General features: G+C 44.7%; 1 protein-coding gene across 4 annotated transcripts in view; it reads right to left on the bottom strand.

The window, feature by feature from the left end:
- LOC126995529 (uncharacterized) overlaps window positions 1–27,500 on the bottom strand; it is a 137,913-nt gene that overhangs the window by 33,090 nt on the left and 77,323 nt on the right. Inside the window, exon 1 of one of the 4 annotated variants that reach the window (XM_050855155.1) lies at window positions 24,731–25,199. The exons of 1 other annotated variant lie outside the window; for it this stretch is intronic. In XM_050855155.1, the coding sequence (XP_050711112.1) occupies window positions 24,731–24,734 (4 nt within the window). In that variant the 5' untranslated portion in view covers window positions 24,735–25,199. Of the gene's footprint in view, window positions 1–24,730; window positions 25,200–27,500 lie in introns of those variants that run through there. 2 more of the 4 variants (XM_050855157.1, XM_050855158.1) reach the window with 2 other exon arrangements.

Below are 27,500 nucleotides of genomic sequence, written 5' to 3'. Positions count from 1 at the left end.
TTTACAGGTACATCACTATACTAACCTTTTTCTTTTTCTTTCATGTGTAAATTCGTGCGTTCGAAACTGCTTCGATATTTTACTGTTGCACCATTACATCAGTCTTCGAAATAACGCTCTACTTCCATTTTTCCTTACTTTTATCTTCGTACATCCAAAGATCAATCAATATTCTTATCATACCATCTTATTTATTTTCATTATTTTGCTTTCCTTTCCTTTCCTTTGATATTCTCCACCACTTTTATCTTCGTACATCCAAAGATCAATCAATATTCTTACCAGACCATCTTATTTCTTTTCATTATCTTGTTTTCCTTTCTTTTCTTTGATTTTCTCCACCACTTTTAGATTCGCTCGTTCAAAGATGGGCCGATACTTCCCCGTTGCGTCATCTGTCTTCACCAGCTGCCGCACGTCCGCCTCCCTCCCTCCGCGGTGCCATTCCTCACTCAAAAATTACCCCACCCGGCCGGAAGGATCGCCGTGACAAAGTGTTTTTCGTTTCCGTGTGTCTCCCTCACCAATCACTGGCACTGACGGCTGGGGGGAGGGGGGAGGGGAAGAGGAGAGAGGGAGGGCAAGGAAGGAGACGGAAGTTAGGCAAGGAGGAAGAGACGGAGGCGAAGAGGGAGAAATGATAAATGGATAGATGGATAGAAGAAAGGAATGAGGGAGTAGAGGGAGGAATGAAGGGATGGAAATGAGAAGAGAAAAAATGGAGCAAAGGAGAGGGATGAAAGGAGGAAGGGGAAGAGGAAGGGAAAAAGAGGGTGATGAGGGGAGGGAACGAAGGAAAGACATATGAAAGGAGGGGAAAAAAAGAGAGACAGAGGGATGGGAGAAGAGGAAAAATGGAGTAAAGGAGAGGAATGAAAGGAGGAATGGGAAAAGGAAGGGAAAAAGAGAGTGATGAGGGGAGGGAACGAAGGAAAGGCATATGAAAGGAGGGGAAAAAAAGAGAGATGGAGAGATGGGAGAAGAGAAAAAATGGAGTAAAGGAGAGGAATGAAAAGGAGAGGAATGAAAGGAGGAAGGGGAAGAGGAAGGGAAAAAGAGAGATGAAGGGAGGGAACGAAGGAAAGACAGAGAAATGAAAGGAGGGAAAAAAATGCGACGGAGGGATGGAAGAAAAGGAAAAATGGTGCAAAGGAGAGGAATGAAAAGAGGAAGAGGAAGGGAAAGGGAAGACGAGGGGAATGAGGGGAGGGAACGAAGGAAAGACAGAGGGATGAAAGGAGGGAAAAAAGAGATACGGAGTGATGGAAGAAGAGGAAAAATGGTGCACAGGAGAGGAATGAAAAGAGGAAGAGGAAGGGAAAGGGAAGACGAGAGGGATAAGGGGAGGGAACGAAGGAAAGACCGAGGGATGAAAGGAGAGAAAAAAAGAGAGACGGAGGGATGGAAGAAGAGGAAAAATGGTGCAAAGGAGAGGAATGAAAAGAGGAAGAGGAAGGGAAAAAGGAGAGGGATGAGGGGAGGGAACGAAGGAAAGACAGAGGGATAAAAAGAGGGAAAAAAAAGAGAGACGGAGGGATGGAAGAAGAGGAAAAATGGAGCAAAGGAGAGGAATGAAAAGAGGAAGAGGAAGGGAAAGGGAAGACGAGGGGGATGAGGGGAGGGAACGAAGGAAAAACAGAGGGATGAAAAGAGGGGAAAAGAGAGGGATGGAAGGATGGAATGTGGGACAGGGGGAGAGACGGATGACTGAGGGAGGGGCAAGACGGAGGATGGAAGGATGAAGGAAGGGACAGAAGAGGAATGGAGGAGCTCAGCGCACATAAAGACTCTCGGCCAAACTTTTGTTACCTTGAAGTCCTTGTTGTCCCGGCGCTGACCACTGACCCGACAATGATGCCTCTCTCTCTCTCTCTCTCTGTGTGTGTGTGTGTGTGTGTGTGTCTAGCATCTCTGTCTCTCTATTTCTCTCTGTTTTTCTTCCTCAGTCACTGCCTATCTGTGTGTGTTAGTTTCCATGTCTGTCTGTTTATCTGTTAATCTGTCTGTTTATGTCTGTATGTCTGTCTTTTTGTCTGCATATATGTAAGAATGCGTGTGTGCCTGTCTTTCTGTTCGTGTCTGTCTATCTGCTTCTGTGTGTATCTCTCTCTCTCTCTCTCTCTCTCTCTCTCTCTCCTCAACAATAACTTCCGACCTTGTTACAAGCCTCAACTCAAGCGGCTAAGTAAAGAAAAAAAATGCTAATACGAAAGTAAATGTCAGGAGGAGAAGTAAAAAAAAAAAGAAGTGGAAGAACTGGATAATATAATGACGCGGGATGTAAGGGAGTGGTAGTGGAGGAGGTGGTGGTGGTGGTGGAGGCGGTGGTGGAAGACTCAAAAAGAAAGTCATTCCACTCACTTCTCAACGTCAACAAGGTTCCTGTCAAGTCTTCGTATTATTTTTTTCTTTGTCTCGCTCTTTCTCTCTTCCTCTCTCACTATCTTGCGGAAGTGGAGGGGGGGTGGGGGGGGGCGTGGCACTAGGCGGGCAAGGAAGAGGAGGAGGAGGAAGCAAGGAGGAGAAGGAAGAGGAAGAGGAGGAGGATGCAGGAAGAGAGTCCAAAGGGTATGAGAGCGAGAGGTCCGGAAGAAGAGGAAGAAGAGGTACAGGAAAAAGAAAAAAAAGAAAGAGAAAAAAAAAGGAGGAGAGGAAAACAAGAAGAAGGAAGCTATATAAGAGGAGGAGGAGGAGGAAGAGGAGCAGGAAGAGATTCGAAAGGGTATGAGAGCGGGAGGTCCGGAAGAAGAGGAAGAAGAGGTGCAGGAAGAGGGAGACACAAAAAGAGAAAAAGAAAAAAGGAGTAGAGCAAAACAAGAAAACGGAAGCAAAGAGGAGGAGGAAGAGGAGCAGGAAGAGATTCGAAAGGGTATGAGAGAGGGAGGTCCGGAAGAAGAAGAAGAAGAGGTGCAGGAAGAGGAAGACACAAAAAATAAGAAAGAGAAAAAGGAAAAAAAGGAGGAGAGGAAAACAAGAAGAAGGAAGCTATATAGGAGGAGGAGGAGGAAGAGGAGCAGGAAGAGGGTCGAAAGGGTATGAGAGAAGGAAGGAAGAAGAGGAGGAGAAACAGAAAGCACAGGAAGAGGAAGATGTAAAAAAAAAAGGACAAAAATAGAACACACCCACACACAAACCTCGAGAATGATTTGAACTTGATCTAATCTTGTGTATATATTTGTTACTAGCCAGCCAGCGAGGTGGAGAGGGGCGGGATGCTTGGTGGGGGAGGGGCAGATTGGGAGGGGCGGCGGGGCAGATTGGGGAGTGGGGGCGCGGGGTGACCTTGCCTTGCCTTGCTCTCTCTCCTTCCTGTACTACCTCTAACCCCTCCCCCCCTCTCCCACACTTTCAATACCTGCGTACTTCCGGCACCTACCTGGCCGCCTAATTGGGAGGAGGAAGAGGATGTTGAGTGAGAGTGAGAGAGAGTAGATAGATAGTTGAAGAGAGAGAGAGAGAGAGAGAGAGAGAGAGAGAGAGAGAGAGAGAGAGAGAGAGAGAGAGAGAGAGAGAGAGAGAGAGAGAGAGAGAGAGAGAGAGAGAGAGAGAGAGAGAGAGAGAGAGAGAGAGAGAGAGAGAGAGAGAGAGAGAGAGAGAGAGAGAGAGAGAGAGAGAGAGAGAGAGAGAGAGAGAGAGAGAGAGAGAGAGAGAGAGAGAGAGAGAGAGAGAGAGAGAGAGAGAGAGAGAGAGAGAGAGACAGCGGGGTTGTTGCCTTCATCGACATATATGTACTTATTTACAATATTATGTAAGATGTAAAATAAAGAAAGAAAGAAAAAAGAGAGAGAGAGAGAGAGAGAGAGAGAGAGAGAGAGAGAGAGAGACCTTTCCTTAATACAATACCTCCTCGTGCAACACAATACCGACGAGTCATTCTCAAACTAATAAAAACGATCTCCTCACCACAAAAGAACACCCAAAAACATGACTCAGCAAACTTTTCTCTCTCTCTCTCTCTCTCTCTCTCTCTCTCTCTCTCTCTTATAACATACAGTGACATTCTCCTCCTTCCCCTTCCTTGGTCTCTCGCTCCTTCCTCCTTTCTTCGTCCTGTGTAAATGGAGACTTTCTAAACCGACACGTCACTCCCGTCTTTTTCAGCCCCCGTGCTTGCGACACATCCTGGAGAGTCACCTGTGCGCCACCTGTGTATACCTGCCCTGCCCCGCGTGACCCGCCTTGGTGACAGGATGCGTTGTGGTGCGTCGCGAATTAAGGTGTCAGGCGTTATGATGAGAACTGCGTATCACTGGAATGACTTCGGAGGTGTATACTAGAACTGGACGCGTATAAACAACGTAAGTACCCGGTTCTCTCTATGGCATAAGTTTTAAGCTCGTTTTCTTAACTGGTAGCAGCGGCGGGCCAAATTTGTAGCTTTACCGTGTAGCAGCGACGGGCCAAATTTGTGCCATGATATAAACCCCCTAAAATAGATGATACATAATCTGATCACAAATGCTTTGATATATATTATGAAATGGTTTGTGTGAGGGGAGATTTTTTCTCATTTTTCTCGCTAGGAGGGACCATTAAGAAACATGATCCCCGCTGCTACCGGGTTAAGAAAGACGCGTATACACACTTTTCCCACGACAGCCAACACCGCAGCAGCAACAAGGAAGGAATGAAAGAAAAAAAAAGGTGTGTGGTGGCCATTATACAACAACGTAAATATCCGGTTCTCTCTATGGCATAAGTTTTAAGCCCGTATTCTTAAACGTTGACTGACCTTGATCTCTCTTTTTGGGCACTCCTTTGACCTCTATTCAGGAGCAGTAAGTAGCGTTTTTTTTACATATATTTTTCTTTACGCCCTTGAACTGTCTCCTTTGCTGTAGAAAAACACAAAAAACAAAACAAAACAAACAAACAAACGTATCTTCACCTCAGATCGCCAGTTTGAAGTCTCTCGTAGTACATCCTGGGATATTCATGGACTGTTTTGTGATATCAGTGATGGTTTTACCCGAAGTCTGCATCCTGAACGACAAAAAAGCACCCAAGAAAAGCACGTTAATCTTCACTGTGGCCTTGAGAAATGGTCGTATGGGACACCGTTGCCAGATTATCGTACTCAGAGCATAGTATTTACCGGTTTCTGACGCCTAACTACTGCCACGAAGCATCAAGAATTAACTATTTTAACGATGAATATAAAGGAATCTCGTTATTGGGGCCCAGGAGACAGTTTTTGGGTCAGAAGTTGGTAAATAAAAGAGGCTGAGTACGACAATCTGGCAACGTTGGTATGGGAGCCCGGTACGTTTGAAAATATGGAACTTAACCTCTTCAGAATTCCTAACACCCTTTAAAACCCTGGTGAAAGCAACGGACGGGCCCTTTCCTTGCTTTACCTCGACGGGAAGGTGTTCTCGAAGTCAAAACCTGATGTCGACTGTTCTGTGTTACCTCACTTTATTATGCACAGTTATTCATCCCCTGTTAGCTATAAATGCTCAATATAACACCGTTTACGTTTTATAAGAAGAAATATATAGTGGTAATATTTTTATGGACTAGGTTTACGGATCCCTGAAACCCATTTACAGAGAGATGGATAGACATTTTATAGTCCGTTTGGGAGTTCCTGGGGCACAGGTTAAGAAATATTGACCAACGAAAACGACGAGAGACTTAAGATTTTACTGAAATGGTCCCTGAAGTACAGAACTCGGGGACGTACGCAACTTGCTCAAGGTAGCGAAGAGAGAATAGCGTAACTGTAAATGGCTGGTGAAGAGTAAAGTTAGGAAGGTAACAGCAGGCTTTCTCTTTAAGATGAAGCTTACTGTGCACGGCTTCTGAGGCTTAAAATTAGGAATGATTAGGTTGTTTAACAATATGTGACTAAATGGCTTTCGACCGGTTTGACTAAGAGGCTGAAGCGCTTTCTCATCAACACCTGGCTTTCTATATGGCTACCGACGCGTAAAATGAAGAGGGTATAACGATTCCTCATCATAACTAGAAGTGGCTACCAGCGCGTCAGATTAAGGTAAAACTCTTTATTATGAACAACTGACTGGAACTGGCACTCGACGGGTCAAAACCAAGTATAAATGTCTACCAGCGCGTAAAACAAAGAGCATAGCAAAAAGATGTAAGTGGAAATGGCTCCCGAGGCATCAACCTTAAGAAAGACGCGTATACACACTTTTCCCACGACAGCCAACACCGCAACAGCAGCAAGGGAGGAAAGAAAGAAAAAGTGTGTGGTTGCCATTATACAAGAGCTGCTATACACGTACACTACCGGCAACACACGATGGATGGATGCGGTGTGTGTGTGTGTGTGTGTGTGTGTGTGTGTTCTGTCGCTGTGGTGGCCGCCTCAAGATGCAGTGCGCGGTAACTTGATGGCGAGTTACAATTTGGTCACTACTAGATAGATAGATTGATTGATAAGCAGACAAATGGATAGACAGGGAGACATGAATAGATATAAAGATAGACAGGAATACAGATAGATAGATACTAGATAGATAGATTGATTGATAAGCAGACAAATGGATAGACAGGGAGACATGAATAGATATAAAGATAGACAGGAATACAGATAGATAGATACTAGATAGATAGATTGATTGATAAGCAGACAAATGGATAGACAGGGAGACATGAATAGATATAAAGATAGACAGGAATACAGATAGATAGATACTAGATAGATAGATTGATTGATAAGCAGACAAATGGATAGACAGGGAGACATGAATAGATATAAAGATAGACAGGAATACAGATAGATAGATACTAGATAGATAGATTGATTGATAAGCAGACAAATGGATAGACAGGGAGACATGAATAGATATAAAGATAGACAGGAATACAGATAGATAGATACTAGATAGATAGATTGATTGATAAGCAGACAAATGGATAGACAGGGAGACATGAATAGATATAAAGATAGACAGGAATACAGATAGATAGATACTAGATAAATAGATTGATTGATAAGTAGACAAATGGATAGACAGGGAGACATGAATAGATATAAATATAGACAGGAATACAGATAGATAGATAGATAGATATTGATAAGTAGACAAATGGATAGACAGGGAGACATGAATAGATATAAAGATAGACAGGAATACAGATAGATAGATACTAGATATATAGATTGATTGATAAGTAGACAAATGGATAGACAGGGAGACATGAATAGATAGAACGATAGACAGGAATACAGATAGATAGATAGATAGATAAATAAATAGTAAAAGGAGGAAATAACGATAGATTATGTATTCTCAGACGCTTCCGCCTCTCTCTCTCTCTCTCTCTCTCTCTCAGATCAACTATTTTCAAAGGCCGAAAAGGAGACCAATCGCGTTCTAATGACTGTTTCTGTATGTTCATGGCACAGAGGAATGATCAAACTACCAGAGGGGTCATAAAACTACCTCTGTAAATGCCCATAACTCCTACGAAAGCCTTATCAAACGGGCACTAATTAGTATTCTTGTATGTTCATGTCACAGGGGAATGATCAAACTACCAGAGGGGTCATAAAACTACCTCTGTAAATGCCCACAACTCCTACGAAAGTCTTATCAAACGCGCTCTAATGAGTAGTCTTGTATGTTCATGGTACAGAGGAATGAGCAAACTACCAAAAGGGTCCTAAAACTACCTCTGTAAATGCCCACAACTCCTACGAAAGTCTTATCAAACGCGCTCTAATGAGTAGTCTTGTATGTTCATGGTACAGAGGAATGATCAAACAACCAAAAGGGTCCTAAAACTACCTCTGCAAGTGCTCACAACTCCTACGAAAGCCTTGTCGAATGTGTGTGTGCTTGGGGCTATGAGATGTTTAAGAATAACGCCTGCAGTCACTGTGTCTCGGCGATGGCTTGGTGATGGGTCGCTAACTATAGACCTGTGCCGTGTATTGTCGCTGAACGCTTCTCGATGCTCTGGTGATTAATGGCGTGCAATAAATTTTAAGGCGGGAAGTGTCTGTGCGTTGGTGTTGGTGGTGCCGCAAACCATGTGTGTGGGGAGGGGGGGGAGGGTTTTATGTGTGTGTGTGTGGGGTGGGTGGGGGTGGGGTGGGGGGGGGGTGGAAGTTACAGGTTACGTCATGTTGGGTGTGATGGTGGAGTGTATAGGAAACAATTGTATTCACCGTATCATTTTCTTGTTCTGCACCTCAACCAATATTCCTTTCTCCGGGTTCACTTTCTCTTCGTTTGGGACACCATCGGAGGGTATAGTTACTAAGGATTAAATGTTCAGTCTCACTCTTCAACTGATTATTTTTTTCAGGAGTCTTAACTTTCACCCTTTCGAGAGATTTCATCAGAGTTATGGAAAGGCAGACTCGATAAAGCAAGTGACATTTACATAGATACTGACTTTTAAGAGGAAAACGAGGAAGTAAAGCAACAGTGTCAATTAGTGTACTGGCTAAGAGACACGGAAATCAATGGGCGCAGGAGTTAATTATAGCATCTACGCTTTCACTATTAGTATTTTTTTGACCATCCTTTCTCCCACTACATTTTCTCTTTGTTTTGATTTTAAAGCTCCATCATCCCTTTAACTATTAATATTTTTTTTTACCATCCTTTCTCCCACTGTATTTTCTCTTTGCTATGATTCAAACTCTTTTGACATTTGACGGTAAGTTTGGTGTTTAGATTTTTTTTATCATTTATTCTTTCTTTATAGGAGCAGAAGTTTACGGGATTTATTTTACATTTTCTTTTTGTTGGTTTAACTCTCGGTCAGACTCCTTTCACCGCACAAAAATATAGTCACCGTCACCACCATCCCCTTCACTTTCAAAATCATCAGCTTCAGCACCATACCACCACCACTTCTTCATCTCCTTCGCCTTCTCTTTTTTCTTCCTTCTGCTTCTTCTCCTTTTTATCCCTATTCGCCTTCTGGTATTGCATTTCCTTCTTTTCTTCAACACCACCACCAGTAAGAATAATAACTACTACTACTACTACTACTACTACTACAACTACCACTATCATTCCTCCTCCTCCTCCTCCTCCTTCTACTACTACTACTACAATTACTACTACTGAAACTACTACTACTACTACTACTACTTTTACTACTACTGCTACACCTCCACCATCACGACGTACACCCCACTTAAACACAGCCCAACACACACAGCTACACCCCGCTCCTACCCCGTGTTCCCAGCTGTTTCACCTGTTGACCCGCCCCCCACCATCACCTCGCCCCTCCCTCCCCTAACAGGAGCACCTCGGCGTCACGCGTTACACCGGCAGGCAGTCACACGCTCTCACCTGTTGGCTCACCTGGCCGGGGCTCATTGAAGACCTTGACGCAACCCTTTTTGTGCCGCGTGACAGGATACTGGTAGTTAGCCGCGAATTATCCTCATTCCCAGGCATGTGTGTGTGTGTGTGTGTGTGTGTGTGTGTGTGAGGGGGGCGTTGTGTGAGGGGGGGATGGGGGATAGGGGTTGTGTGAGTGTGTGTGTGTGTGGGGGGGGGGGTTAGTGTGTGTGAATTTGAGTGGGGGGTAGGAAGATGTGTGTGTGTGTGTGTGTGTGTGTGTGTGTGTGTGTGTGTGTGTGTGTGTGTGTGTGTGTGTGTGTGTGTGTGTGTGTGTGTGTGTGTGTGGTGGGGGGGTTGTGTGTGTGTGTGTGAGGGGGGTTGTGTGTGTGTGTGTGTGTGTGTGTGTGTGTGTGTGTGTGTGTGTGTGGGTCAGTGTCGTTCTTGCTATTCATTTCAACACACATACACACACACACACACACACACGCACACACAATCCCTCCTCCCCCCCCCCAAGCTCGCAAATTACAAGCGGAAGGACCTTGAATCGTTTCCCGGCTGAAAAACAAAACAAAAAAAAAACGGCATGGACGCAAGGAGAGAGAAATAAAAAAAGGAATTTTTTTATAGTGAATACTCAAACGAGGGCTCCCGCGTGGATGTTGCTAGGTGGGAGGTGGGGGGGGGGCGGGGGGGCAGGATGCTTCGCTCAGGGACAAAGATAAAAATAAAAATAAAATAAATAGTTTTGACTTTGATTTCAACCGGTGGGATGCACAAAGGAATCATGAAGAGGGGAATAAGAGGATTGAACGCAAGAGAAATCAGTAGTAGTAGTAGTAGTAGTAGTAGTAGTAGTAGTAGTAGTAGTAGTAGTAGTAGTAGTGGTAGTAGTTGTGGTAGTGGTGGTAGTAACAGTGGTGGTGGTAGTGGTAGCAGTAGTAGTAGTAGTAGTAGTAGTAATGGTAGCAGTAGTAGTAGTAGTAGTAGTAGTAGTAGTAGTAGTAGTAGTAATAATAAGAAGAAGAAAAGAAGGAGAAAAAGAAGAAAAAAAGAGAAGAAGTAGAAGAAAAAGAAGAAGAAAAAGCAAAAAAAGAAGAAAAGAAAGAAGAAAAAGAAGAATAGTTTTTATTTCACCTTGAGTCAAATAAAAAAAAGTTACATAAAAAAAAAAGAAATCCAGTAAGTATATAGATACCATAAAAACAAACCATCCCCTTGATTTCCCATGCGACAAATAACACTATTCACAACCCCAACAACAATTTTTACAAGTGATTGATTTCTGGCTTCCGAGTAAAATAAAACAAAACAAATAAAACGAGAAATTCAAGCGGGCGTGGCGAGGATCGGAGAGGAGGAGAAAAAGATCAGATCACAACACCGAGCGGAGATGCTGCGGCCGGGCGGTGCGGAGATGAGACCGTGGAGCAAGAAGACGAAGGAGTAATCAAGGTAGCGACTGAGGGAGCGAGTGAGGAGACCCGAGGATGAAAGAAGATCGAGAGTGAGAGTGAGGAAGAAGAGAGAGGAAGGCAGCAGGAGTTAGTGAGGAGACCCGAGGATGAAAGAAGATCGAGAGAGAGAGTGAGGAAGAAGAGAGAGGAAGGCAGCAGGAGTTAGTGAGGAGACCCGAGGATGAAAGAAGTTTGAGAGAGAGAGGAAGAGGCAGCAGGAGTGAGACAGGAGACTCGAGGATGAAAGAAGATCTAGAGAGAGAGAGGAATAAGAAATAGGAGGGCAGTAGGAGCGAATGAGGAGAGCAAAGGATGAAAGAAGATCGAGAGAGAGGAAGAGGAGAGAGGAAGGCAACAGCAGCAGCAGCGGATTAGGTGGAGTCAGGATGCGGTTCAGAGACGTGTGTGTGTGTGTGTGTGTGTGTTTGGTATTGTTTTCATAGCAATAAGAGACCAACCAAGCGCTAAACTAAAACAAGAGAGGACAACAAGGGTCTCACAACATGCCCCTCCTGTAAATAAAACTAAAAGGAACCCCAAACTGTCAAATCTAGCTCTTGAGGCGTCTTGGTCTATTTGAATAAGTCATGAAAAGGAAATACTGCAGAAGGAAGACTGTCACGGAGTTTACCTGGCTGCTAATGTAGGTTCCTATAAGTGTGAAAGGGACTGAAGATTAATATTACTTTGGTTTCAGGTGGATGGGGCGTAACATGAGGTGCTGGGCGTGGAATATGTGGATGTTAATGTGGGTAGAGACAACTGTGGAAGGGACTGTAGAGAGAGGTTGATGTGGATTTAGTGGGTGAGACGTGAGTGAGTGGTGTTGGGCAAAGGATGTGTGGGTGTTAGTGTGGGTTAGGGCAACTGTGGTAGAGGGGCTTTATATGAATGGATACTGATGTGGATTCTGGCAGCAATATGTGGACGAGGTGTTAAGAGGTGCTGGACGAGGGTGTGTAGATGTTGGTGAGGGCAATGACAGCTGTGGAAAGAAGTGGATGACGTGGTTCGGGGTAGTTATGTGGATGTGACGTAAGAGATGGTGGGCGTGCGATATATGGAGGCTGGCGTGGGTAGAAACAGCAATGGAAGGAACTGTAGATAGATAAGTGTAGATGGGACGTGAGAGGTACTGGGCTAGTGGTTTGTGGATGCTGATGTAGGCAATGGAAGGGACTGTAGATTAGAGGTTGATGTGGTTGAAGTCAGTTATGTGTGAACGTGACGTAAGAGATCATAGACGTGAGGTGTGGAGGCTGGCGTGGGCTGGGAAAGTTGTGGTAAAAGCGCTCCTTATCGAAATTGCTGTGGTTTTAAGCTGTTCTGTGAGCGTGAAAGTCAATCGCAGAGTCAAGAGATGCGGTTCGGTAAAAAGGCTGGATTTGTAAAGTGGTTGTTAATTATGAGTTTAGAAAGTTGTGAATAGAATAATTATGTAACGTTGGTGTGGATTGGATTTGAAAAGTGGTTGTTAATTATGAGTTTAGAAAGTTGTGAATAGAATAATTGTGTAACTTTGGTGTGGATTTAGGCAGCCGTGTGGATGGAACTGAGTCGTGGACCGTCCGACCCTTGACTGAATGGATGAGGTGTTGGATGAAGACTGAAAAGAAAGGCAGAAAAGAAGAAAATAATGATGGCAAGCTTATACTTATTGTCTTAGGCGTCTGTTTTCCATGTAGAATATAAGTCGACTCATTTTTTTAGTTTAGCATATTGAAAAGTTTAAAAGAGCGGATATTATATATTTTCAACCAAAACAACGCACTTCATCTTCTCTCACTGAACACACACACACACACACACACACACACACACACACCGAATAGGAAAGTACAAACACAGACACACAGACTTTTCGTTCGTATCTCGATCCCGAACTCTTTTTTTTTTTATTTTCCCTTGTGTAGGAGAACGCTAATAGGCTTACGTGTTAAAACCAGCAGCAGCTAGAACCACACACACACACACACACACACACACACACACACACACACACACACAGGCAAACATTTGAAACACTCTTACTTCGCTATCACACGGGGCTTACATCCCCCCCCCCCCCCGACTCACACACACACACACACACACACACACACACACACACACACCACACACACACACACACACACACACACACACACACCTCCCCCGCCCTCCTACACACACACACACAGCTCAGCAATCACCCTCAAACAAACGCGCGAAGTATTTCCTGCCGTCCCTCTCTCTCCTCCTTCCTTCTTCCCTTTGCGAACGAGAAGAGGAGAAAAAAAAACGAAATGAAGAAAATAAGTTCCGTCCAGCAGCAGCAGTGACCTAGAGGTAGAAGGATCATTTATCACATTGCGGGAACACCTTGAGGAGGAGACAAAGCGATCAGGGAGCGGAAAGACAAGGCACACAGACAGACAGACAGACAGACAGACAGCCGCTGAAACAAAGGGAGGGACTTCGTAACACCTCATCTTGTTGGGACGGTCGTGGTGTGGTGTGCTTGATGAGATGAGGCAACGCGTGTAGTAAGCTATTTGTTATGTTATTTGTTAAGCACTATACAACGACAATATTAGGATAGATAGATAGAGAGATGAATAGGTAGACAGATAGATAGATCAATAGATAGAGATAGATATAGAGATAGAGCGAGGAGAAGAGGTGACTGGATTGCATGAAAGACAGAATGAAAGATAAAAACCAAGAATGACTGGATCGTGCTCTCTCTCTCTCTCTCCTGACAGAATAAACGTTATGCACTTATATAACCTTTGTGTCCATTTTAGTCTCTCTCTCTCTCTCTCTCTCTCTCTCCTATCCTAGCGGGACTCCTCGATCGGGCGGGCGTGGCGTTTTTCCCTCTCCCTCTCCCTTCCTCTCTCTCTCCCTCTGACCTCGGCAAATCAACTGAAGGAAGCGACGCACTCCTGAGCACCAATTATGCGCTGGGATGAAGCGTTACTGAAGCGATGGTGGCGGTGGTGATGATGGTGGTAGTGGCGGGGGAAGACGAGAGAGAGAGAGAGAGAGAGAGAGAGAGAGAGAGAGAGAGAGAGAGAGAGAGAGAGAGAGAGAGAGGTCCCGTGTGTTGTGTTGTGGTGTGGCTGGTTGATGCGTGTTGTGTTGGTAAGCTCCTGCACAGTGGTTCGATGATATTGCTGAACAAGCGTCTAATTAGTGCCACAGAGAGAGAGAGAGAGAGAGAGAGAGAGAGAGAGAGAGAGAGAGAGAGAGAGAGATTGTAGTCAGGAAATGAAGTGATAATGCAATATTAGATAATACAACATTCACTTGATAATACACGACAAAAAAGAAGACAAAGAAAATAAAGAAGAAGAAGAAGAAGAAGAAGAAGAAGAAGAAGAAGAAGAAGAAGAAGAAGAAGAAGAAGAAGAAGAAGGAAAAGAAGAGAAGAAAGAGGTGGAGGAAGAAAAAGAAAATTGAGAGACAGAAAGAAAGACGAAAACAGAGAGAAAAGAAAGAGAAACAGACAGAAAAAAAACAGGAAACACTACCAACACATCGAAGAAAAAGCAAACGGAAACGAATTAAAAAAAAAAAGATGAAAATCGAGGGAGAGGAGGCGGCCTTGATGAGATTGGCAGAGGTAAGAGAAACTGTTTGGTCTTAATTAAATTTCTCCGCTCAGCTTAATTCCCGTGCGACTCTGTTTGCTACGCTGAAGAGGGGAGGGGGGGAGCAGGGAGGGGGGAAGTTGGGAAGGGGGAAGGTGGGAAGGGGCGAGAGGGGGGAGCTGGGAAGGGGCAAGGGGGGGAAGCTGGGAAGGGGCGAGGGGGGTAAGTTGGGGAGATTTGGATAGTGCGGGTGTGGGTTTGGGGGGCAGGGGGGAACCTGATACCCACATACCCCTTACCCTCCCCTCCCCTCTCCTCCTCACCCCCCCCTCTTACCTCACATGGAATCGAAAGTTAATTCAAACCACCAATGAATGAGTGATGAGATAAAAATGACCTGATTCACAACGTATGTATTACCTACCGCTGATTCGTTAGGTGTTATTTCTCTTTCATATTTTTTTTTTGTGTGTGTGTGTGTTACTATTATCTCTTTCCCACCGTGCCTGATCATTCTTTTTTTCTTTTTGTACCGGGTTTGTATCTTTCTATTTGTACATCTATTTATCTGTTTATCTATCTACTCATGAATCTGTTGATCAGTGTTGGTACTAATGTTTCCTGGTTTTTGTTTTTTTGGTTTCCCATTCTCTGTCTCTGTTTCTTTCTCTTATCTGTTTTCCTTTTTTTCTGTCTTTCCTTTTCTCTTTTTCTTCCTCCACCTCCTCCTCATCTTCTTCACTTTATTCTCCTTCTTCTTCTGTATATCTGTTTATCTTGAATCATCCTTTCTGTATCACTCACACCAAACACCAACCCCACACTACACACAGACACATCACCTACCACACACCACTCATACCACCCCCAATGACACACCACACACACTACCACCAGCACACTAATCATGCACACATCACCACCCACACAATCACAAACACACATTACACAATCCCCCCCGGCCAATCAAACACCACACCGAACCATACACAAACACCACTAGGTACGCATACCACTGCCATGACACACACCATCGTTACGTCACAGGCAACAGCAGACCCGACTAACCGTGGGAGAGAGGGAGGGACAAGTTAATAGTGGGAGGAGAGGGAAGGTAACAGAGGGAAAAGGGGGCAGGTTAACAGAGGGAGGGAAGGACAAGCCAACAAGAGGAGGAAGGGAAAGGCTTACAAAAGGAGGAACAAGCTAACAGATAACAGAAGGAGGGAGAGACAAGCTATATCAGAGGGAAGGAAGGACAAACTAGGGAGGGGGGGGGGGGGGCACAGAGAGAGGGACAGGCTTTCAAAGGGAGAGACAGACTTACAGAGGGAGGAAGGAGCAGGCTTTCAAAGGGAGGGCGAGAGGAGGCAGGCGGCGTAAGTGTCCCTGGAGCCTCCTCGGGACTGACAATTACAAGCCGCCGGCCAGGTGTGACGAAGGGGAGGGAGGCGAGGCAGTGGTGATGGTGGTGGCGGTGTTGAGGTGGTGGAGAAGTGGTGGTGGTGGTCTTTCCTTTGTATAGCCAGTGCAGGACAGGATAAGTGAGTTTGTGGTTGTTAGTGGTGGCATCAGTATGTGGTTAAGTTGGTTAGGAAAGACAGAGAACCAGGTAGAGAGATGAAATGGTGGTGGTGGTGGTGGTGGTGGTGGTCTTTGTATAGTTAGCACAGGTCAGGTTAAGTTAGGTTGTGGTTGTTAGTGGTGGTATCAGTATGTGGTTAAGTTGGTTAGGAAAGACAGAGAACCAGGTAGAGAGATGAAATGGTGGTGGTGGTGGTGGTGGTGGTCATTGAATAGCTAGCACAGGTCAGGTTAAGTTAGGTTGTGGTTGTTAGTGGTAGTATCAGTATGTGGTTGGTCAGGTTAAGTTAGGTTGTGGTTGTTAGTGGTAGTATCAGTATGTGGTAAAGTTGGTTAGGAAAGACAGATAACCAGGTAGAGAGATGAAATGGTGGTGGTGATGGTGGTCTTTGTATAGCTAGCACAGGTCAAGTTAAGTTAGGTTGCGGTTGTTAGTGGTTGCATCAGTATATGGTCGGGTTGGTTAGGGGAAACAAAGAACCAAGTAGAGAGATGAAGTGGGTGGCGTGGTGATGGTGGTCTTTCTTTCTATTGCCAGCACGAGTCAGGTTTAGTTAGATTGTGGTTGGTTGGTGGTGGTAGTGTTAGCATGTGGTTAGGTTAGGTTGCATTAGGTCAGGTAAGGCAGACAGAGAACCAGGTGAAGGGATGCAGCCAGAACCTTTGCCGGAGCAGGATGAATGGAGTACACACACACACACACACACACACACACACACACACACACACACACACACACACGCACACACACACACACACACACACACATCACACAGAGAGGTGGAAAATGTTGGGAAAGAACTTTGTCGTGAAATGGGAAAATAATAATTGATGATGAAGTTCGGGTTAGATGGTGGTGGCGTAATAACCTCATGATGATGATGGTGATGATGGTCTCTCTTAGTATTGTCAGCACAGGGTAGACTAGAGTGACCTTGGGTAGCTGACACGCTCTCTACACACCTGACTTCTAATTATGCTCTCCCCAGGTATATAAGTACGTCACACAGGGAAGAAACATGACCGTACCCGAGAGCATGAAGCAATATGAAATGCGGCTAAGAGTATGAAACTGACAGTCGAGTACAGATGGCACCAGCGTCCTTCATCTCTAGTCTTCGCTCTTTCTCTATTCTATCGTCCATTAAAGGGACCGATGATGCTGTAGAGGGAGCAGGGGGGGGGGGGGGGATGAGGGAACGAGTTTAAGCGATGATGCAACAACTACTGACGACAATGACGATGACGAAGAGAATGAGGAAATAGCCAGGATCAAAACTTCTTTATTCTCTACTCATTCTCTGTTCTTTCGTTCAGTATAAGGGGGACCTATAATCTTAAGGAGAGCGGAGGGTGAGGAGGAAGACTTTACGCTATGATGCAATAACTACTGATAACGAAGAGGATGACGGAAGCTACAAGGCCCAAAACTTCTTCAATCATACTCTATTCTATCGTTCATATAAGAAGGAAAATTTATCTATATGGAGCGAGAAGATGGGGGTGGGTGGGGGAGAGACGACCTTCCACCTTTTGAATACTAACTTCAGTCATTCTTTATCATATCGTTCAATAAGGCGGACTAATGATCTTGAGGAAGCAAGGGTGGAGGGGTGGAAGGGGACGACTAGAAGCTATGATCCAATTACTACTGATGACGATGACGGAAAAAAAAACCACTCGAAACTTCTCTAATCTCTTATTCTTTATTCTATCGTTCATATGGGATAGCAGAGGGGGGGTGGGGAGATGACCTTACTCTATGATGCAATAAGTTCTGATGACGAAGACGATACCGGAAAAAAAACACTTGAAAACTCTCTAATCTCTTATTCTTTATTCTATCGTTCATAAGGGATAGCAGAGGGGGGGGGGGGGAGATGACCTTACTCTATGATGCAATAAGTTCTGATGACGAGGACGATACCGGAAAAAAAAACACTCAAAACTTCTGTAATCACTCATTCTCCTTTTTAGTGTTCAATAAGGTGGACCAATGATCTTCAGAAGGGGGAGATGACGATGATGAAATAACTAATGACAAAGACGATGACGGAACCAACAAGGACCCCCCAAAACACATCAAAACAACAACACCACGAGCAACAAAGACAAGGACAAAGCGGGGCACAATTCAATTTAAAGGTAACCACAACAAGGAGGTCATCAAGGGATCAGCGCACCTTGAGTCACCTCCACCACCACCACCACCACCAGGAGCGTGACTCACCCCGGTCCAGGCACGGAGGGAGCGAGGGAGGAGAAAAAGGAAAAGGTGAGGCTCGCTGGGGAGAAAGATGAATGGCGGTCCGTTTCTCTCTCTCTCTCTCTCTCTCTCTCTCTCTCTCTCTCTCTCTCTCTGACTTACGTAACTTTATTTTACACATTTAAAGAGTAAACGTAACGCATTTATAATATTTACCTTTTTGTGTGTTCATTTTAGTCTCTCTCTCTCTCTCTCTCTCTCTCTCTCTCTCTCTCTCTCTCTCTCTCTCTCTCTCTCTCTGAATCTTTTGTAACTTTATTTTGCACGTTATTTAAAGACAAAACAAACCTTCTTAAATATCTTTGTGAATCAATTTTGGTTTATTTTCATCTTTTCTTTCTTTCTTTATTTTTGCATCTTACATCGTGCAATTTAATACAAATATGTCGATGAGCGGACAAAGGCCCGCCGCTGGGGGCATCCCTTCCTCTCTCTCTCTCTCTCTCTCTCTCTCTCTCTCTCTCTCTCTCACCCTGGAGGCAGCGTAACGCCCTCACCGCCGCCCACCCGCGCATGACGTCACGCTTCCCAGGAGTCCTTGTTTCCCTTCACGACAGTGGGGCGCGGGGGACCTCCTGCTCCTTGCAGCTAAACGTACCGGTGCTCTCAGGCGCTTATACGGCCCTCATAACAGGCATTTCCAAAGGCCACGAAAGAAATCAGTCGAGTTTTCACGAGTGTTTCTTCACGTTCATGGTTCAGATTCAGCTACCACCCGGCTCGTTGCAATATCACCATGAAAATACAAGCAGGTAGACAATACAGCAGCGAGTAGCGGGCTTCTTTTTATTTTATTATTGTTTACTTTTTTTGTGCCCTTGAGCTGTATCCTTTGTTGTAAAAACAAACAAAAAAACACGTAACTAGATATGCCCATTTTCTCAGACGCTTTCGGCTCTGATATTGGGTGTTTCCTAAGGTCACGAGGGGGATTAGTTAAATTCTTATGAGTGTTTTTTTCACGTTCATGGTGCAGAAGCATTGTCAAACTACGACTACTCTTAAAACTACCCATGGGAATACAAACACAACCTCTACGAAAGCCTAATCAAACGTGGGTGTGTCAAACTACTACTATTAAAACTACCCATGGGAATACTAACACAACCTCTACGAAAGCCTAATCATATGTGGGCGTATTAAGGCCCTAAACGTTTGAAAATATGGGTTCTACTCTCTCTCTCTCTCTCTCTCTCCCCCTCTCTCTCTCAGGTAAACACACGCGGGAAAACCTCAAATCACACCACACTTGACTCGGGTTTACCGGCGCGCACGGGAAAGTGACTCGTGCACACCTGTAGGCAGTCACGTGTGTCGGACATGAAGTGCTGTTCCTTATACTTGATGCCTAAGAAAAATCCCTTGAGCAGTGTTTTGTCGCGTCTATGCATTCCTCAAGGTAAACACAATGAGATATGTTTTGTCGCGTCTGTGCACTCCTCAAGGTAAACACGATGAGATATAAGAGTTGAAGTATAATTATGAGTTTTGGTGTATGTGTCACTAAGGTAAAGTTGGGAGCATAGGCTGTAGCTGCGCGTGGCGGCGGTGCTCATCTCCGTCCCGTTGACCCTTTGAGCCTGTGGTGGGAAAAATCCTTAACCAGATACAGGCCCAGTGTAACATCCGGGAGACCACTGTTTACCTTCCCCAGGTTTCCCCATGTACCAATTTATCGACCATCTCGGAAGGAGGGATGAACAGCCGGGTAGACTGCACTCCGACTGTCCAGGCCGGGATTCGAACACAGGCCCGCAGATTCGTAGTCAGGGACGCTACCCACTGCACTGTGAGACTAAATATTTTGTGTAATGTTTCTGTACAATCCTCAAAGTAAAATGAGGAGATTTAACAGTTAAGGTTTGATTGAGAGTTTAGGTTTGAGTATTGCCTATGTGTTGATGTACGATGATTCCCGTTTTGCCAAGTTTCTACACACTTCTCAGGGTAAAAACGAGGAGGTTCAACAGTTAAGGTTTGATAAAGAGTTTAGGTTTGAGTATATGTGTTACTGAACGATCATTCCCGCTTTGCCAAGTTTCTACACATTTCTCAAGGTAAAAACGAGGAGGTTCAACAGTTAAGGTTTGATAAAGAGTTAAGGTTTGGGTATATTTGTTACTGAACGATCATTCCCGCTTTGCCAAGTTTCTGCACACTTCTCAAGGTAAAAGCGCGGAGATTTAAGAGAAAGTTAATTAAGGGTTCAGGTGTGCGCATATGTGTCACTGTAGGACAATTATTCCTCTTGCTTACACATGACACATAAACAAACCACGCGGCCCTGTTGTGTTTCCGCGCCACAACCCTCAAGGTGAACGCGAGGGGATGTGAAAAGGGAGGTTAAGCTTGGATATGAAGGATGTGAAGTACCTGAATGCACGTCGCCTGCACCACACATAAACTATCCCTCCGGCCCTGCTCTTGTGTTTCCGCGCCACAAAACTCAAGGTGAACGCGAGGGAATGTGCATGAGAAGTAAGGTTTAGGTATTCTCGTATATGAAGTACTGTATGCACGCACGTTGATTGCACTTGGCACAAAAAACCTCTCGGACCGTTTTTTTGTGTGTGTTTCTTGTATGTTCCTCTGTGTTTCTTGCACGATTTTTTTTTTTTTTTTTTTTGCTTGTATGTTTTTTGCACGTTTCCTTCTTTCTGTGTTTCTTTCTGTAATTCTTGTATGTTTCTTTCTGTGTTTCTTATATGATTCTTTCTTGTTGTGTGTTTCTTTTTCTCTTTCTGTGTTTTCTACGTGTTTCTCTACCACTATACTACTCATGAACACAGGACGATTTCAGAATTTTCAGAATTCCAGGTTTAATGCCAACCTTAGAGTCAACCGAGAAAAGTTAGAGTTCGGACTGAAGTATCCACCTGTGAGCATGATTCATTACCTGCATGCACCTGGCTGACACCTGGCAATTAAACATTCAACGAAGCCTATCTTGTCATGTTTTTTCTCAGTATTAAAGATGAGCACGAGAGGGTTTTATAGTGGAGGTCAAGGAGTTCACGAGTGTTCTGTACGAGTAAGCACGTGACACACCTCCTGACGACGTTTGGTGGAGGTCACGGATTTCTCGAGTGTCCTGTACAGGTTAGTGTATTGGTATATATGCTCGTGAAATACCTTATGACGCCGTTTGATAGTGAAGGTTAAGGAGTTCATGAGTGTTCTATACCGGTTAGTGTACGAGCAGGCACGTGACACACCTCCTGACGACGTTTGGTGGAGGTTACGGAGGTACGGAATTAGTGTATTGGTATATAGGGCTATGCTCGTGAAATACCTTATGACGCCGTTTGATAGTGAAGGTTAAGAAGTTCACGAGTGTTCTATATCGATTAGTGTACGAGTAGTATGCACGAGAGACACCTTACGACGTTTGGTGGAGGTTACGGAGGTACGGAATTAGTGTATTGGTATATAGGGCTATGCTCGTGAAATACCTTATGACGCCGTTTGATAGTGAAGGTTAAGATGTTCACGAGTGTTCTATATCGGCTAGTGTAGCTACGAGTAGTATGCGCGTGACACACCTCCTGACGTATACAATCCCACGGGTGCTTGCTGAGTCACGTTTTGGCACTGTACTCAAGGCTGAAGGGGGTTTAAAAGAAGAGGTTTGTGTTCTGTATGAGTCAATGGACGGGCATGCACATGACACACCTAACGTACAACAATCCCTGGTCGCCCTGTATCGTCATGTTTCTGCACAACACTCAGGGCGAGCACGAGGGGACTTAAGACGTGTGGACTTAACTTGTTTAGGTTTACGTGTTTGGGTCGAGTAATGCGTCTTGGTCTGTTCGAGGCACGAGGGATATTAAACGTGTATATCGTCCTCGCCATTCATCGTCACGTAGCGCTGGGGTGAAGTGAAACGTATTTATTAAAGGTAAAGGTAAAGCTGGGTGCAGACGCTATAGCTGGGAGTAGGTGTTTCATATTTCCTTCAAATCATGTGGAAGGAAATTATACACGTATCGTCCTGGTCATTCATCACCACGTATTGCGATGGAGTGAAGTGAAACATATTTATGAAAGGTAAAGGTAAAGCTGGGTGCATACGCTATCGCTGGGAGTAGGTGTTACATCTTTCCTTCAAATCATATGGGAGGAGATTATACATGTATCATCCTCGTCATTCATCGTCACATATGGCGCTGGAGTGAACAGAAACGCATTTATAAACCTGCATATTTTTCCTCCAAATTATATGGAGGGAAATTATATATGTTTCGCTTTCTTCATTCATCGTCACGTATAGCGCTGCAGTGAACATAAACGTATTTTTAAACCTGCATATTTTTCCTTCAAATTATATGGAGAGATATTATACATGTTTCCCTTTCTTCATTCATCGTCACGTATAGCGCTGGAGTGAACATAAACGTATTTTTAAACCTGCATATTTTTCCTTCAAATTATATGGAAGGAAAGTATACATGTATCATCCTCGTCATTCATCGTTACGTATAGCGCTGTAGTGAACCGAAACGCATTTATAACCTGAACATTTTTTTCTTCGGACCAAATGGAAGGAGATTAAAATGTTTCGCTCTCGTCAGTCATCGTCACGTGGCGCTGGAGTGCGCATGAACGTATTTTTAAACCTACAATTTTTTCCTTCGGCATGCATCAAGTTCATTTTTATTCCTTCCCTGTCGTGCCGCGTCCAGGTGACACTGCCGGGGCGGAAACCTGAGACGCGCCAGGCTACACAGGTGCACACGTCATGTCTTGCCTCGCTCCCCGCACCTGTGCGTCATCCCGGAGACTCACGACCACTCACGGCAGAGAAATAATACAGCGTGCGTGACAGCGGGGATCGAACCTCTAGTCATCCAGCGCTGCAAGATGGAGGAACAGCAATTTTCTTCCATTCCCAAAGTTCGTTACCATTAATTCCGGCTTACACCTCAGTAGAACACACACACACGCACACACACACACAGCTTGTCTTCCTTTCGTCATGGGTGTTGTTCTTCCCTCGTGACTTACATACATACAATTTATAACAATATGAAACAACGAACAACAAAGGTAAGTCAGACTGTATAACCACCTAAGGCAGCGTCAATATAACATTAATAAAAAATAAAATAAAATCAATAGATGGTAGGTGTTGTGCTTCCACCGTGAAATAGACAGAGAGACAGACAGACAGACAGGCACAGCGGAACAGTCATAAAAAAAACGTATGTCAGACTCTATTCAGTCATAGGAAAGCCAACATGACAAATAACAAGTCAAGAGTCGGTAGGTGAGTTCAATCCTTTCGTCGTGACTCAAGACATGCTGATCAATCAAAACAAACAAAGAACGATCAAGACAAACACATGACAAATAACAAGTCAAGAGTCAGTGGGTGAGCTCAATCCTTTCGTCGTGACTCGAGACACGCGCTGATCAATCAAGACAAACAAAGAACGATCAAGAAAAACACTGAACTATTATATCATCAATCATAAAAACAACAATCGTTAATAAGACAGACGTAACTACCCACACACTCTCTCTCTCTCTCTCTCTCTCTCTCTCTCTCTCTCTCTCTCTCTCTCTCTCTCTCTCTCTCTCTCTCTCTCTCCACACACACACTCAGAGTTCACAGATAAAAAAAGACTAATCTCCTTCCTTCCATCGTGACGGGCAAACAAACACACACATCAATCACACACACACAACAAAAACAACAATAATAAACAAGAATAAACTTCCTCTACTCTTGACAGCATACACAAAATGATGATAAAAAAAAAACACGTGTAAAAAGAACTGATTTCCTTCCTTCGTGACAGAAAAACACCTCCATAGCAATTACAGCCGCAACAAACGCAGTAGACAAGAACAAACCCCAAGTCTTTCCTTCCTCTATATATTCACTCTTGGCAGCGTCCACAAGGTAATAAAAATAATGATAGAAAAAGAATAAAGTGTAAGTATATCAACGTTCTTTCCTTCCATCGTGACACAAACTCACAGTAATCACAACAACAATGGCAAGACAACAACAAACCCCAAGTCCTTCCTCTCTATACTCACTCATGGCAGCGTCCACAAGAAAAAGAAAATAGAAAAACGAGTAAAAAAGTAAACTAATATTCTCCCTTCTAACATGACAGACAGATAAACACAAACACTGCCACAAAAACAACAAAAATAAACATAAACAAATCCCAAGTCCTTCCTCTCTATACTCACTCATGGCAGCGTCCACAAGAAAAAGAAAATAGAAAAACGAGTAAAAAGTAAACTAATATCCTCCCTTCTAACATGACAGACAGATAAACACAAACACAGCCACAAAAAAGAACAACAATAATTAACATAAACAAACCGAAGTCCTTCCTCCTATACTCTTGAAAACACACAGAATGGTAAAACAAAAAGAGTGCAAAAAGACTGAAATCCTTCCCCCAATCGTAACACAAGACAGACACACAGCAATAAGAACAACAAATTACAGCAACAACAGAGTATCAGTGACATCTCAAGTATAGGGTTCATTGGTAGTATTAATAAACAATCATAAAACCCAAGCCCTTCCTCTGTAATACTCACTCATGACAGTGTCCACATAATTCCAGCGACTCGAGAAGTCTTCGTGTGTGGAGGACGGACGTTATTCACCGCGAAGGAGCGAACGCCACTCGGGGCTCCTTCCTAGCTCAGCCTTGCTCCCCTCTCCCTCCCAACACTGTCACAACACAACACAACACTACACCGCCAACACTTCTCGTCCAGCTCACGTCACCAGCTACAACAAGTCCACACCAGAGAGCTTCCATGAGGGGCGCCGCTCATGTACAATCCTTAGAGCGGCACTATTTCTCTCTTATCAATGGCAGGACTTCAGCGAGCAGTCAGCATGATAAGGGAGGAGGAGAAGGAGAGCGGCAACGTCCTACCCCACGCACGGTCACACACCCACTGAGGCTGCGTGGTGTCGGTGTGTGTTGTTTCCTGTCTCGCAGCTGCCCGTCGCTCGCCTCACCTGGATGTTACAAATTTAGCCTCTACTCAGTCGCTTGGAAGGTGCCCACACACTCCTGTATGCACGAAGAGAGGTGTTCATATATGCAGACACCCACGGAAGCTCAAACATTCATGGTGATAAGGAATAAGTTAAAGATATAAACCCTAGCTTTAAACACCTTAGGGCTCACACACCTACAATTGATAAGGCTTTCGTAGAGGTTGTGTTAGTGTTTCCATGGGTAGTTTTTTTTTAACCTAGTGATAGTTTGACAAGGCTCCTGCACCATTAACGTGAAAAAAACACCATCACCACCACCAATTGATAAGGCTTTCGTAGAGGTTGTGTTAGTGTTTCCATGGGTAGTTTTTTTTTAACCTAGTGATAGTTTGACAAGGCTCCTGCACCATTAACGTGAAAAAAACACCATCACCACCACCATTCGCTTCTCCAGACCCTATCTCAATCATTCCGGGGGTCCTACACATCTACATATGATAAGGCTTTCCTAGAGGTTGTGTTAGTGTTTCCATGGGTAGTTTTTTTCAACCTAGTGATAGTTTGACAAGGCTCCTGCACCATTAACGTGAAAAAACATCACCACCACCACCATACGCTTCTCCAGACCCTATCTCAATCATTCCAGGGGTCCTACACACCTATATATGATAAGGCTTTCCTAGAGGTTGTTGTGGGTTCTTCCAAGGGTAGCTGTATGGGCCTAGTGATAGTTCGACAAGGCTTCTGCACCATTACTGTGAAAAAAACACCACCACCACCACCATACGCTTCTCCAGACCCTATTTCAATCATTCCTGGGGTCCGACACAGGCTTTCCTAGAGGTTGTTGTGGGTTCTTCCAAGCGTAGTTATATGAGCCTAGTGATAGTTTGACAAGGCTTCTGCACCATGAACGTCAAACAGCACTCATGAGAACCCGACTAATCACCTTTATGGCCTTTGGAAAGTTTTTGTTGGAGCCGAAAGCGTTTGAGAATACGGGACCCCTTATCGGCGGGGAAGATGATAGGGAGTTAGATCTCTTTCCAGGGAGTTAGGTGTAGGAGTGGCGTGACGTGGTGTGGTGTAACGTAACGTGTCGAGGTGTGACGGACGAAGAGAAAAGCACCGTCACCACCACTTTGCACTGTATGGGGACGCTGACCACGGCTTGCAACACCAGGAAGCAGCACCACCAGCACCACCACCACCACGCCCGCCACCACCTCTTCCTCTTGCTCGTTTTCGTTCTTTTCCTGTTCTTCTAGCTTCTGCTCCTCCGCTTTCTCCTCCTCCTACTCCCTCTTAATACTCCTCCACCTCTTCATTCTTGTCTTCGTTCACTTCGGACACTTCCACTTCCATATTCTCCTCCTCCTCCTCCTCCTTCTTATCCTATTCCACTTCCTTCCCACTCTTTCTCCACCTCCTTCTCTCCCTCCACCTTCTAATACTCCTTCTCCTCCTTAAACGTTTCCCTCTTCCCCTCTTTCTTTGTTTTCCTCTTTTACCTCCAACTCTATCCCCTTTTCCTTATCCTCTTCCTCTTCCACCTTCACTCCACTTCTCTATCTTCCTCCTTCGCAAATTCCACCTCTATCACTATCATCTCCTCCTCCTCCTCCTCCTCCTCCTCCTCTTCCTCCCAGCTTCACACGCGGCACACACGCTATTAAGGCAGCTGTCACACGGCTGTTACATCGACGAGGCCGCGGCGTTGGGAGCACATGTGGGCCGGGAGAACCATCGTCATCATCAGCACCAGCAGTATCAAGAACAGTAGTGGTAATAGTAGTAGTAGTAGTAGTATAAGTAGTAACAGTGGTAGTTGTAGTAGTAGTAGTAGCGTCAGAGTCACACGGAAAGTCGTAACAAGGAGAAAAAAAGAAAAACTCGTGTATGTGTGTAGGGGAGGAGGAGGATGTAGGGGGAGGGGGAGAGGGGGTAAAGCTGGTTATTCTCGCTAGAACCGCCGCTAATGATGATAATGATGAGAGAGATGGGTGGTGGTGGGGGGCTGGGGGGTGATGGAGAGGTGGATGAGTAAAGAAGAAGAGGAGGAGGAGGATGAGAAAGATGACGATGATGGTGATGATAATTATGAGAGTGAGGGAGAGGTGGATGGGTAAATAAGAAGAGGAGGAGAAGAAGGAAGAAGATGATGATGATGATAACGAAGAGGAGGAGATGTAAGGGAGGAGTCATTTCTGTGATTGCTGGTGATGGTGGTGGTGGTGGTGGAGGGAGAGGTGGAGGAGGAAGAAGGGAAGGGGGAGGAAGAGGTGGGGGAAGGGTGGGGTGGGGGGAGGGTTGTCATTGTGATATATAGTAAATTTGCGCATAACTGTTTTGATG

This window comes from Eriocheir sinensis, chromosome 8 (genome assembly GCF_024679095.1).
Source record: "Eriocheir sinensis breed Jianghai 21 chromosome 8, ASM2467909v1, whole genome shotgun sequence".
In the NCBI taxonomy this organism is placed as follows: Eukaryota; Metazoa; Arthropoda; class Malacostraca; order Decapoda; family Varunidae; genus Eriocheir; species Eriocheir sinensis.
This window is presented reverse-complemented; position numbering and strand designations above follow the sequence as displayed.